This window comes from Cupressus sempervirens, chromosome 6 (assembly GCF_028749045.1).
Source record: "Cupressus sempervirens isolate cs-2001-9-10 chromosome 6, ASM2874904v1, whole genome shotgun sequence".
Classification (NCBI taxonomy): domain Eukaryota; kingdom Viridiplantae; phylum Streptophyta; class Pinopsida; order Cupressales; family Cupressaceae; genus Cupressus; species Cupressus sempervirens.
The window spans coordinates 575,805,253-575,820,091 of record NC_143123.1 but is presented as its reverse complement, the minus strand read 5'-3'; the positions used below and the strand labels follow the sequence as shown (position 1 = coordinate 575,820,091).

The 14,839-nt window shown below is 36.1% G+C and overlaps 1 protein-coding gene across 3 annotated transcripts in view; it reads right to left on the bottom strand.

Annotated features, from left to right (window-relative positions):
* Positions 1–963: 963 nt before the first annotated feature.
* The window catches only part of LOC149553563 (uncharacterized), a 140,895-nt gene continuing 127,019 nt past the window's right edge, over positions 964–14,839 (bottom strand). For all 3 annotated transcript variants that reach the window (XR_016353122.1, XR_016353121.1, XM_089788967.1), the window contains one exon: positions 964–1,404. Coding sequence is in view for 1 of the 3 variants with exons in the window: in XM_089788967.1 (XP_089645093.1) it covers positions 1,312–1,404 (93 nt within the window). In the remaining 2 variants the exon portion in view is untranslated. The remainder of the gene's footprint in view (positions 1,405–14,839) is intronic.

The following is a 14,839-nucleotide window of genomic DNA, read 5'->3' as shown; positions in this document are numbered from 1 at the left end:
CAAGTTGGTGTCTAGGCAACTTGGATAACATCCACTCCTTCCATGTTTGAGTTGAATTAGTAATAAGGTTGGACATGAGTGTTAACTGTTAACGAAAATAAATATAACTTAAATCTATAAGATGAACAGCTAATTCTATCAGTGAGTATTGCAATCCAAACCCAAATAGAGAAATGTAGGTTAAATAAAGGTCGGTCCCAACAAGGGACATTACAAAAGATCACAAGCAAAAAAAATTCAAAAAATTGATCAACGGTTTTAAGTTTTAACCAGTTTGATTTTAAGTCAACATTGAATACTTCATTTTCTCTGATGATGTTATTAATGTGTGCACCCAATTAGAACTCTGTATCTGTAGTATTTGAACTTTATATGCTATCAGGTTTAGCTTTTCCCAGTTCAAAAAGATTGCCCAGTGACAAGGAATTCCTAATAACATTTCACTTATCGTATATCCAATATGAAATCATGAACACTTTAATCTTCCTTCAAGCAGTCTAAATGCAAACAATTAAAATGGTGCAATGGTCAAAAATATTCTAAACTGAAACAGTTGTAACCGTGTTTCATGGCTCACAACAAAACATTTTACTTGGTGTTGGATAATTTCTATTTTCCAAAATCAACAATCCTGTCTAAGGTAGCCAGAAATGAATACATGCCATCAGTAACCAGTCATAATGTTAAGGAAATGTACCTTTATTGCAAAACTTATCAAATACAAGTCTAGGCAAGTTCCTAACCATTTTCTGTTTTCTAAAAACCAGCCAACTAAACAAGAAGATGACAAAGACATATTCAATGCGGGCAAATGCATAAGACATTGAAATTATCCAAATGTGACCAAATCATATAAAGAATATACAGAAGTGGGTCTAATTGTGTAATTCAACACATTCTGATTATTATGAAAATGAAAGCTGCTGACAATGATCACACGCTAGAATCCAAAACTTGGCAGTATTAGTGAAAAATAACTTTTGTTATTAAACAGCTGGAAAGTACGCACATACGTAAGAACATTATGATGTTTGTAAGTTGTAGTGAAAAGCAAATCAGATGGGCCAACAGAAGTAAAAACATTAAAATCAAACAGAACTTGAGCAAGAGATTCCAGTGAACAACTTATGAAAAAGTTCCCAGAAAGGGATTCCTACCAGGATATTTATTTGAGATAGAAGCAAGTGAACATCCATCAAGTCAACTTACATTTACAATGTTACACTGCTTTTTTTTCTTCTATCAGTATGTGCACAAAGCTATTCTAAAACATGCACTGCTTTGAAATTCATTGCATGTGTCATGAACCTATTAGCGTTTGCCTCTTAAATTCTGTTGAACATTCTCCTCAACCCTTGTAAATGCATCTGTGAGTATATCAATGCTCCAGTCCTTGACATCATCCTATCAAAATATGGAATAATTAGGACAACTCGGAAATGAATAAAATAAGAAAGGATATATCAATTTTCGCACAAAACCAATGCTACTCTGAAAATTCAATCAGTTTTTCTCTCCTTTTTAAAGATTAATATTATATTAAACTAGAAAGCAAGGTAACCATCATTTGGCTGATACAATAAAAGCTCAACATGGAAAGAGATCAAAGATGTTGGCTGTAATCTCATTTTAAATATTTCTGATTCTTGCCCTAAAATAAGTATCCTTACTCAAAATGATAATGGCTTTGTAAAAATTATGAATATATTATAATATTCAGATCCATAAATCATGACATAATTCTGAAAATCAATTATATCTTGGATTCTTTGGAAAAGCTTTCAAATCTGCATCCCTATCTCACCATTGACAATAGCAAGGAATTTTACCGGTAATTTGCCAAGAGAGTGTTTTATCTTAGCCCAGAAATCAATGATGACAAACAGCAAAAATAAAGAGCCAAAACTAAAACAATAAACACCAGAAATATCCTAGGAAAACCCTTCTAGAATGAAGGGAAAAACTCAGCCACACAACAAAAATATCATTTTATTGATCATAAAAGTTCAAGTGTACAATGCCTATAACTTGATCTGATATATATAACTCAAGGAGAGACTCTTTACATCCCAAACAAAGGTCTCTCCAAATTCCCAAAACGTGACTCTTCATTATTACAATTACAACTCTACAAATTTCCATGACTCAATGCATGTTGAATGACACATCATTACATTTAATATTACAAATTAAATATAAATGTCCTTTTCAGCTTAAGGTAACAATAACAGTAATAACATCCATATTTCCAGAGATAAAGTTTTACATCCCAAAATTTTGACCTAATTAAATTTAAGTTATAGCCATTGAGATGATTAATCAAAAGCCATCATTTCCTCCGATCATGTGAAAAGGGATGTTATAGTTAACCATTTATTTCATGCGAACTTGATTGTTTAAAGTTATTATGTAAAATTGCTTAATGAAGATGGTAGTTAAACGTTGCTTGTCATATATTTGCTAATGGTAGTTAGTCATTGCTTGTCATATATTTGATGATGGTAGTTAGCAGTTGCTTGTTATGTTTACTAGATCATGGTAGTTAGTCATTGTTAAAATTATCTATGTTACATTTTGGTATTGATTTACAATGGGAAGAACTTGTTATTATTGTGGAAATGTTGCGCAGGTGGTTGCAGATGTAGACGAAGGGGAGAAAGTATTGCTAAACGGGATTTAAAGAATGGGGCACTACTTTAGTCCATTAGTCTGATCATCAAGTATGGCCTCTCACTACCTTGGCAAGAATCTAGCGACTTCATAACAAGGTACATACAGTGGACATGCATGAGCTACTCGGGCAACATATAAAACATTTATATATCTAATCTTAATCAAATTCGTGATCAAAACCACTACCTTTGTTGTTCTATGTTGGCATCTTCATTTTCTTCATCATCACATATATATATGCGCACATATTTATAAAGGTATGATGCCACCATGATATTAAATCTCCAAGCTTATATATATATATATATATATATATATATATAGAGAGAGAGAGAGAGAGAGGATATGAGGTTAAGATAAATCATAATCCTCCGAATTACGTACATATATAGATATACGTATTTTAATAGGTACAACATTGGACATAATAATAGTGTGATGACATCATTTCGAAAATTATATATATATATAGAGAGAGAGAGAGAGATAAGTATAGATAATTGTTTTATTAACTCCTTAAAGGAGCTCTTTGATATTTTTCAAATTTATAAATCTCTATGAAAGACGTAGAGTACATTTGACGCCCATTTCTTTTTAAATCGATGAACTCAAGAAACTGAGGATCTTGTTTTAAAACTGCCACCTTGGGCTGCAGCTCATGATATATTAAACTACTTTCATTGCCAAGGACAACATTCAACTTTTCTTTCCTCTCGGCTCTCTTTGATACATTAAAAAGATCAAGTTTCATTTATCTCACGAGATTTTGTGTATCAGATTTCTAGCATTAGTCTCTACAATTCAGACGGCTTGAGCCACGCGGTCAAGACTTCCTGAGTCTCACTAATCATCGATCAGGTTATGCTAATATCACTTACCTTCTTTCTTCTTATCAGAAATCGATGCCAATAATTATTATGATAGATTGAAACCTGTCATTGTTCCTCTATCAAATATGTTTCAATGTTACAAGTGAAGTATAGGTACTTGCCTCATGTCTAACGATCTTCTCTATTTTTTTTCTTCACAATCAAATGTCAACTATTTAGCATTAGATAAGAGTTGGAATGCACATAACGTGACTCTCATAATGAGCAGTTCTATACACATCTGTGCAACATCTTTTTGCAAATTCTAGATCACAAGAACGACTTAATGCTAGAGTTGTTTTATCTTTTGTTTTCAGCTCAGAGTCAGCAATGTACTGCTAATGTAGGAATTTCATGCTCAGCAGAATGATCGATCACCAAGGAGTCACCCTAGTCAGAAGGACCAATGAAAGAGGGTGAAGAGATGCAGGAGATCCCTACAAAAGGAAGAACAGAAATCAGAACTAACATACATGATAACATATATAATTAATCTCTAAGAACTTCCAAGTAAGCTCATGTTGTCCAATTCATGATGTTGTGCTTGCCTTATATAAATCACATGATGTCGGTGGTGTCAGTTAATCAGGCATGCCCGCCTATTACTGAGCGGACATTCTAAACATCGATATTACTCGGATGGATGGACTAATAGTGCCCCAAGCCTAACCCAGGGGTAGGGAGGGTCTTTCTTATTAAAAGATTGTGTAGGAAAATGATAAGGTCCATGGTTGGGAGGTTAAGCCTAAGCTAATGCTTCTCCTCTTATCCGAAAGTCGAGGCTTGCACAACATTATAAGACATCTCAATCAGATTATGTATGTTCCTCTTCAAACCTTTATCATGCATTCCTTTTTCTTGTAATTATTAAATATCATAGAATTGATTGTAATGATTTAGTTTCTTTTGTAACGCTATTGAAATCAGTTATCTAGTTGATCGTTATTTTAGTTATTTTCACATGAAATGGATATAAGATGTTCACTTCAATAATATGGTTATGAGTATTGCATTCCTAACTACTTTATTTCAAAATATAGTTCTTCTTTTCAAGGCTAGAAAATTTGTATGTTACATAAAGATCTCTATTACAGCTACCATCTTCAACACTCCCTCTTAGCCAAAAAGAGATCTTTAGCTGAACAATCAACAAGACTACAACCAAAATGTCAATGATAAAATCTCATCACATAGATCCTATAAGATTCATGAAAACCTGTACCAATTACTCATATTCGTGGAATCACTCAACATGAAATATTGTAACAATTACTCAATTTCATGGAATCACTCAACATGAAAGCCTGTAACAATTACTCATATTCATGGATCACTCAATGTGAAAGCCTGTAAAAATTACTCATATTCATGGAATCACTCAATGTGAAAGCCTATAACAATTATTCATATTCATGATATCACTCAACATGAAAACCTGTAACTATTAGAGTAAAGTGTTAATTTAATTTCATTTATTAAATTACCTTTACTCCCTTCTTAAGATTTCACTTTATGCACTTTGCATTTTCATTTAATAATTAATTAGTAATTATTAAATGTCATTTTACCTCTTAAAGTTTCCCTTTTAGGTTTTCCGATCTCCTTCTATAAGGATTGATCTTTTGTAATTATCTCTTACTCTTTCAATCTAATAATATAATTTGCATATTCTCAAAGCAAAACCCTTGCCTCGTCTTTGTCTTTCCTTCTCTGTGACAGGTTCTTGCATGCAGATGTTCTTCGGGTTTTGTAAGTTTGTATTGCTCAAATCCTTCATGGTATCAGAGCCTGATCTATTGTAGCTTGTTCTTATTTAGAGAAAACGAAGAACGAGGGTTTGACAAAACGGATGTGGCTTTTTTCAAGCATTTTCTATGAAAATAGGGGGCTCTCTATTTTTTGGAGCACTTTGAGGCCAAATAGACCTCAGGGTTGGATTTAGAAGGCATCAACACCCCCATTTTCATATAAGATTTGTCAATTTTGGACAATGTTGACTAGGGAGGCAAAAAAAACTGCATGCTAGGGTCGTACAGCCTCTGGCACGCACTCCAAGGCAGAGAAGTTAGCAAAAGTCGCAAAAAAATTAAAAAGTGATGTTTTTTACCACTGCAGTTAAACTAACCACAGCGAACACCATTGTGGTCTGTTAACCGCAACGAAACCCTAGCGGTCAATACACCACTACAACTCCATCACCACTGGCAACGCACTTCACTGCCCGCGCTACACCAGTGCGCCACCTAAACACCACCACCGCTCCACTAGCAGTTGGTTTCATTTTATTTTATTTTTAATTTCTAGCCTTCTGGAGGCCCTGGAACTTGAACATATAGAGGTATTTTTTCGATCTGAAAGAAACATCAGAAAGATGATTAAGAGATGGAGATGATGATGAAAGTATTTTTTGGATTTTTTCTAGTTTCGTACCTGTTTTTTCGTTTGAAGTCAAATGATGTTTTCTATTTTTTCGGGGGAGTAACTTGCTCGTTATAGCTTCAATTTTTGATCCAAAAGAAGCGTCAAAAAGAGCTTCTCGAGCACTTTCCAAAATCTCTTTCATTTCACCAATGTTTATACCAAGTATTTATGATACTCAATTGAAATTTTTTTGCTCTATTCTTGTATACGCCTTCCTTCTACAAGTTGGGGTTCCATTTTTTGCATTGTGGGGGGTGTTTTATCATTATTTTTTGTTACAATATCAATATGTTAGAAAACTTCAAAACACTTTTTTAAAACAATGGCCGAGACCTCTTTTTGTCTAGTACTTCTAAACCCACGCAACTATCACACATGGAAATCTCATATGCAACGGCTTCCCTGTTCAAAGGGTTTGTGGTCTTGTTTAGATACAGTGCAGACAATATTTCAAAGTCAGTATCAGACTTTGCAGCACAGAAATAAGATGGATGAAGTCATGTGTCTGATTTCTTTGAGTGTTTCGGACAGCTTATAGTTTCATCTTGATGAGTGTTCCACTTCTCAAGAAATGTGGGACAAGTTCAAGGACTTGTTTGGTACCATCAACGAGTTCAGAACACTTCAGATTGAGGCAAAGCTTACTTCTCTTGTATTAGATGTTTTTCCCTCTATTGAGGACTTTTTCATGAGGTTCAAACAGCAGAGAACTTTGTTACAGGAATGTGGGAAAGAGAAGACAGATAAGGAGTGCATCTATATCTGAATCTATCAAAGCTTCGAGGAAACTTTCAAATTTTCTCTTCTACCTTCCATTCCACCATGGATGCCTTGGGTCCCAGATTTAAATTGCCCACTTTTGAGGTCTTTTGTGACCGATTGACTAGATAGCAGTCCAAGCTTACACAATTGGATACTATCACAGGTTCAAAGACACTGGCATTGGTTGCTCAAACATCTACAGGGAAGTCGAGGCAAAAACGAAAGCCCAAGACAGATTCAACAAGTAGTAAGAGTTCCTCCAAGCCTACTCCTAAATCAAATGCTCGGAAACCCACTCCAAAGGGTAAATCTTCTAAGTCTGATGAGTCTTCCTCCAAGACTAAGAAGTACACAAGTGATCCTTGCAATTTTTGTAGCAAGGAAGGACATATAGTTTCTAGGTGTTGGAAATGTCTTGAGGCTTTAGAGGAGGCCATGCAACAACATAGTATTGCTTCTTCAAAGCCACCACCTCCTCCTTCAGGGAAAGGACATGCTCTTTCTGCACGAGCATTGTCTTCTACAGCTACTTGGATTCTCGATTCAGGTGCTTCCCACCATATGACACACTCACCTGATTGTGTAAAGTGCCTTGACAAATTTGATGTTTTATCCCTGTTTTTTGCCTTGGTAATTTTGTCAAACACTTTCCCTACAATCTGGGTTTGCTGATGTTTGCTTGTTTTGTTTTGGTTTTTGATGCCAATGATGTTTTGGTAAATACAAATGATTGCAAAGTAACTGCTTGAAATGCTAATGATATGCAACTTCTTTTTATTTCTTTTTAATGCAAATACATGAAATTCTGATATGAAAAGTACTTCTACAGCCAAGAGGTATTTTCACAAATACTCGGCATGCATCCCATGAATGAATATGCAATGAGGCATTTTATCGAACATTTGGCATACAAATTGAACAGCTAATTTTAACTAATTTCCTTAAATGACTGAATGTTTAGCACAAATACTTGGCAAGACAATAAATTCTTATCAAAATGAACCTCCTTTCACAATTGTAAAACAAGGAGAGAACCTGGAATAGTATTGAAGATGTTTACGGCTGAGTAGTCTCCCTTGAGTTTGGAAAGCCACCAACAGTACTAGCTGTCCCTAGATTTGCTTCTACACACTCTGTCTTCTAGTTTGAACTGTGCATTACTTCCTTTTACTGTTGTATCTCTACTGCTGAACTAAACTAGTACCGACCTGTACATTCTTGTTATCCACTATGAGGCTGGAAACTTCTGCTATGTACAGCTGCACCAAACTGAGTCACCCTTCACCTCTTCAACCTGTTATAATCATTTTTAGGAAGTGACGTTATATGCCCACGATAAAATCACATCAACCCAGCTACACTGCGATTTTGATGTAGCAATTTTTGTGATTATTTATGGGGCCAAAAATGCCTTCCCAAGCCTAGCTGTACAGCCTTAAACTCCTACAAAAAGACTTCAAATTGATGCCACCAATGAACATGGATTTCCTCCAAACTTTCGAACTACTCTTCCTTGATTCACTTCACCAAATTTGAACCCCTTTCCTGGTCCAAAAATTTTGAACTCAACTCTGCCCTTCACCTCACAAAAATGATGTCAAATCTTTGATGCCCAATCTGAGACAAACCCTACAAAAATTAACTCCGAATGAAGCTCAAATGAATTGGCTGAATACCAATTCCATTCCTCCAACTAGGGTTGATATCTCACAGCCGAAATTGGCACCTTAGAGTCTTCAAACCCTCAGGCAAACCCGCAAGCACTAAAGCTCTCAGCACAATAGATGATTATGCAACTCAAGATGTCTCAAATGCCCCCCCCCCAAAAGCTCCTTATAAAGAATTCATAAGTAACTTCAAGAAACTTCTAGAATAATCTATTACTTTATTCTTTTAAGTGACCTTTTGATATTTTATTACTTTAGTCACTTTAATATTAAATTAATTAAATATAAGATTACTTTTTAATATTTTATTTTTAATAACCTTATAAGTAATTAATCTAATATATTTTTCCCCTTTATTTCTTCCCTTTTTAGCCTCCGGGGAAAATTAAAGGCTAAAAAAAAAACCAAGTAGCTGGTGCCTGTCAAAAAGGGGACATTACAATTTGGTTACCTCAATTGCTCAAAGTGTTACTACACAGATAACAGTTGGTGACTCTACACAACTTTCAATCACAGGTTCAGGAACTATCTCTTTAGAGGGTGGTTCACTATAGGATGTTCTCTTGGTTCTAGCTATTTCTACGAACCTCGTGTATCTTTCAGATTTGTCATTTTGGCTTTGGCAAGACAATTGAGTTCTCGCCACATGATGTGGTTATTTGAGACCTCCATGATCCTGAGCAAATTGTTGCTACTAAGAGTTTTGATCTTCAGTCTCACTTAGATCAGTTTGATGGTTTTGAGATCTCTGATTCTACAAATGTTTCTCTTATTGCTCATGCAGACACAATGAGCAAGCTTTAGCATGACCGTTTTGGCTATGTCAACTACAGATATCTACAAAAAATGAGTACACAGGAGCTAGTGATTGGGCTACCTTAGATCTCTTGTACTAACGGTATTTGTTAAGGTTGTGCACTTGGCAAACATCACACAGATCCATTTCCGTCAGGTAGATCCACACATGCTAAGGCACCATTAGAGTTGATATACAATAATCTTATGTCATTCCCACTCCATCTTTTTCAAGTGCTCAATATGTGCTTACCTTTATAGATGACTTCTCTAGATGCACACGGGTGTACTTTTTGAAGTACAAGTCTGATGTCTTTGATTCATTTCAAATCTTTAAGACATTTGTGGAGAAGCAATCTGGTCTTTATTGATGTCAGTTTTATACCACTACATAACATATAGGAATTGCATACTTGATACGGAATATCAAACGCTCACCCCTCTCTTGAAAAGTAAATGCTCATGAAGAACATGAGAAAAACTCCAAAGTTCCTTACACCTATGGATACTAACTCAGTTACATTAATGTGATTTGGTGGTTAATCACGTAGGTGGGCTTATGTTGGTCTTTTAAAGATGTCAAACTTTTACTATGATGATGATGAAATCTAGATTTGCAATGTATTCTAGGGCCAAATGATGTTGATGGTGATGATAATGGAGGGTATGTCTACCAATGATGCTTCCCCTTTTCTTTCTTCTTGAATGAACTCCAACTAGTAAACTATTTGCTCCTTTACTTCTATGAATGGAAAGATTGGCAAATGGTCAGGGATCAAATTTGATGAAAGTTTACCAGCGGCTCTACCTCCATAAATGCAATGATTTAAGGGAAAAGGGGACTAGATTACCACGCAAGGCTTCCTAACAAGCCACTAGGATGCTAGTGGCTTAGTTTATAGATCCCCATCAAACATCCACTAATATCACCATACAACTATCCATCTATTATTACTCTTCCTTATAAAATTTCTTGAAATAAAATCTACTTTAACAACTTCAATGGAATTTAACTCTAACTATCGGAAGTAGAAACCATGCAATAACACCAAGTGTTCTTAATCACCATGCAAGTCACAACAATGATAAGAGAAGCAATTTTGGTATTATCTTAAGCGACAATTTTCATCAACTTTTTTAACTTTAACTATTAGAAGTAGAAACCATGCAATAACACCAAGTGTTCTTAATCACAATGCAAGACACAACAATGACAAGAGAAGCAATTTTGGTGTTATCTTAAGCAACAATTTTCTTCCTTGTCTTTCCTGGTATTCGTTCCCTTCGGGTTCTTGCTTGTACTAACATCTACCATCCTAAACACTTATTTCTGCCCCTTCGTTCTAAATGATATGGACTACACTTATCAATCTCCAAACTTCTTTCTATCGATGGAATCTAGCTTATTTCTGCCTCTCCAAATCCTACCTCTGCACTTATCAATCTCCAAACTTCAATCCTAGGGGTAGGACTATCACTTATTTTTGCTTTTTCATTACCTTGAGATGGACTACACTTATATCTCCCAACTTCAGCCTATCAATGGAAATGATGAAGTGGTGGATGAGTAGTGCAAAAAGAAGATAAGGGAAACAAACCAAGCAAGAACAAGGAATAAAATCTGCCTTTTAAACCAATTTTCACCTCTAAAAATGAATGAGAATCTTACCTTGAATCTGCCTTCTACCAATAATCAAGCCCTTTCAAATTCAGATTTGATCTTAGAAATCTCATTCTACCTCCAAAATGTGATGCCCTACCAAATGAATTGCTTGCAAAAATCTGCCCCTTTCTTCAAATTTTGGCCTCCTTGCCAAAATCGTCCAACTTGAGGTAAATCGCTGCCCTAGGGCAGAAAAATCTGCTCCAAATCAGAATTTCGACCTCCTAAAATTGTCCACAATTGCAAAAAATCAGATCTCAAATCACCTTGCCTCTTCACCAAATAAAATCGCCATAGCTGGAGGAAAAATTCGCTGCCTTTGGAGGAAAATTCAAACCCCAAAATCGCTGCCAATTGTGCAAAAATCAGACCTCCACACAAAATCACCTTAGGGCAAAAATTGCCCAAGGAAGAAAAAAATCACTGCCACGGAGAAAAAATCAGACATCCAAAAATCGCTGCCAAGGATAAATTTGCCCCTTTGGAAGAAAATCGCTCAAGCTCTAGCAAAGGAAGTGGAAAGATTGAGGAAATAAGAGGGGAGAAGCCCCTTCTTATATCCTCTAGTTGATCTCCAAAGTGAGCTGACCTGCCTGGAGGGAAACAAAAAACTTAAGTTAGACCCCCCAAAATGGCCCAATTTTAAATAAAACATGAAAAATAACTATGCCCTATAGCAAAATTGGCCTTTTTAATTGTCAGTTTGACCCAGAATTGCAAAATAGAAACAAGGCAAGCCTAGGAGATGTCAAAATTTTCCTTTAACAACATTTTGAGAATTAAAATATCATTAAAATTGAATCTAGCAAGCCAAAATCAATTTTCAATTCCAAATTACCAATTACTTTTTACATTTCTAAAATCTTCTGGGTAAAATTTCAACCAAATTAATGAGAATTTGCAACTTAATCCAATTTCAACTTTGGAATACAATTTCAAATTTTTAACAAAATAAATCCTTTTCCTGGCAATCCATATCCAAACTCTAAATTCAATTTCACTATCATAATTTCTTTTCACCGAAAAAATTTCAAGACTTTCCAAAATGACTAAATCTATATTTCATTTTGAAAATACCCAAGCTTATACAATTATATCAAATTTTCAAAATCCGTCCAAGTCCATAGTTTGCAAATTTGTGCTGCCAGATATTATTTTAATGATCGAAAAAATGTTGTTGTTGAATCCTGCTAGGCTTAAGGACAAAATTACATGTTTCGAAAAATCAAGTTTTGCACCAGGTGAAAACAAACTAAATCACCTCCTGGACCGAAGGCATCCAAGGTATAAAATTACCAATTCGAAAACCTCTGGACAACTCCAACTTTTACTAAGGAAAATGAAAAAATTCCAACATCTGCAAAAATTGCCAAGGCTTGCCCGAAAAAGGGGGTCCCTGAAAATTTTGGGGCGAAGGTGTGAAAACCTCTCAACGGTCTTTAAGTCAAGCGTATATGCACTGACAATGGGGGGGGGGGAATATGTGAATCAATCTTTTAGAGATTTTTGCACTGAGCATGGTTTACAGCATCAGTTCACAATTCCCCATACTCCTCAACAGAATGGGGTTGCAGACAGAAAGAACAGGACATTACAGGAGATGGCCAATTGTATGATACAGTCTCGAGCTATGAGTTCTTCATTTTGGGCTGACGCTATCAATTGTGCCAATCATATTCAAAATTGGATGCCTCACAAGACATTGCGACACTTGGACTCCTAAGGACGCTTGGACTCATGTCAAGCCCGATGTTTCTGCATTCCCTATTTGTTGCAGTGAGGCTTGGGCATTTATTCTAGATGCTCATCAGAAAGCCATGGAGAGGAAGAGTCAACCACTCATCTTTGTTGGCTACTGTGAGGATGTGAAGGAGTACAGGTTGTTTGATCCTAATTCCAGAGACGTCTTGTTTCTGCAAGATGTTCAATTTGATGAGCTTTATCCTCAGATAGAGCCTCCATCACCAGCTTCTTCCTGACTACCCAGTACTTCCTCTACTCCACAGGATTATGCATCCTCTAAGATCTTGATATTGCTCCCCCTTCACCACCTCCACCAATTGTTCAACGAGTGCCCAAGTGGGCCCATGCTACTGTTGATGTAGCAGGACCTATGGCAAGTGATCCTCCAAATTCTCATCACACTCATGCTCAGATTTCCAATACTGGACTCTTGAGTCATGCCATTTCAGATGATCCAAAGAGTTTTCATAGGCAACAGGACACTTAGAGTGGGATAGGCCTATGGATGAGGAGTACTCTTCTTTGATGAAGAACCACATATGGGATCTTTGTCCTCTTCTGAAACGAAGAAAGTTGGTTTGGTACCGGTGGCTTTACCATACCAAGTATATTGCAGATGATTCTATTGACAAGTACAAGGCATGTCTTGTTGCAAAGGGCTTTTCACAGGTTGAGAGTATTGATTAATCTGAGACCTTTGCTCCCATTGTCAAGATGAATTCTATTCACCTTGTACTCTCTCTTGCAGCTTCACAAGGATGGGTTGTTTTTCAAATGGACATAAAGAGTGCCTTTTTGCATGGAGACCTTCACGAGGAGATCTATATGGAGCAATCTCATGGTTTTGTCTTGATATTTTCTTTGTGGTTGGACTTGTCTCTTAATCCTCCCATGATCCACATGAGATTCATTGGCAAGCTTCCAAACCTTTCTTGAGGTACATTAGGGGTACTACATGTTATGGCATTCACTACACATCAAGGGATCCTCACACTGTAGATTACACAGACTCGGATTGGGCAAGCGATATTGATGATCACAAATCTACTTCTCGATTTGTCTTCTATCTTGGTTCTGGTGCTATCACATGGTTTTGCAAGAAGCCGCATGCTCACGCATTATCATCTACAAAGGCATAGTATAGGGCAGTTGTGCAAGCTAGTCAAGAGGTTGTGTAGCTTCAATAGTTGATGACAGAGTTTGGATTTCCTCCTAATAGTCCCACCTTTCTGTGGTGTGACAATCAAAGTGCTATACACATTTCCCGCAACCCAGTTGAGCATCAGCGGACCAAACACATTGAGCTTTACATGCACTTCATCAGGCATCTGATTCAGGATGGCTCTCTGAGCTTGGAGCACATTCCCACTACTGAGCAGGTTGCAAACATCTTCACTAAACCTTTTGCATCCCTGCGGTATCTTCAGCTGCATTTTATGCTTGGGGTGAAAGAAGTTGTCCTTTGGGGGTCTTAGCTATCTCTCTTTGGAGTAGGGTTTTTCCCACATTTTTTTCCCTATTTCTCTGTTTCATAGAGATTTGATTGGGTACCTCATCAACCCTTGTTACTAGGACCCAAGTTTGCTTTCAGCATTGTAGTTTCCTTGTTTTTTCAGCATTGTTTGTAGTTGCATTGTTACTTATCATAAGGGGGTGTTGAAGTAGAGCGTTAATTTAATTTCATTTATTAAATTACCTTTACTCTCTTCTTAAGATTTCACTTTATGCACTTTGCATTTCCATTTAATAATTAATTAGTAATTATTAAATGTTATTTTACCTCTTAGGGTTTCCCTTTTAGATTTTTCAATCTCCTTCTATAAGAATTGATCTTTTGTAATTATATCTTATTCTTTCAGTCTAATAATATAATTTGCATATTCTCAAAGCAAAACCCTTGCCTCTTCTTTGTCATTTCTTCTCTGTGACAAGTTTTTGCATGCAGGTATTCTTCAGGTTTTGTGGATTTGTATTGCTCAAATCCTTCAGTGACAATTACTCGTATTCATGGAATCACTCAACATGAAAATCTGGTAACAATTACTCATATTCATGGAATCACTTAACATGAAATGGTTTGTAAGACTGCAAGCTAAGCCTTTAATCATGGACTCTCTCGGCGTGAACTGTCATGGAATCTCTCAACATGACATCCAACTCCCATCACAAAATCTCTCAATTTGATGACATCATGATGTTCACTATCGCATAGTAAAAGAGTTATCATAGCTAATTCTTACAATCTT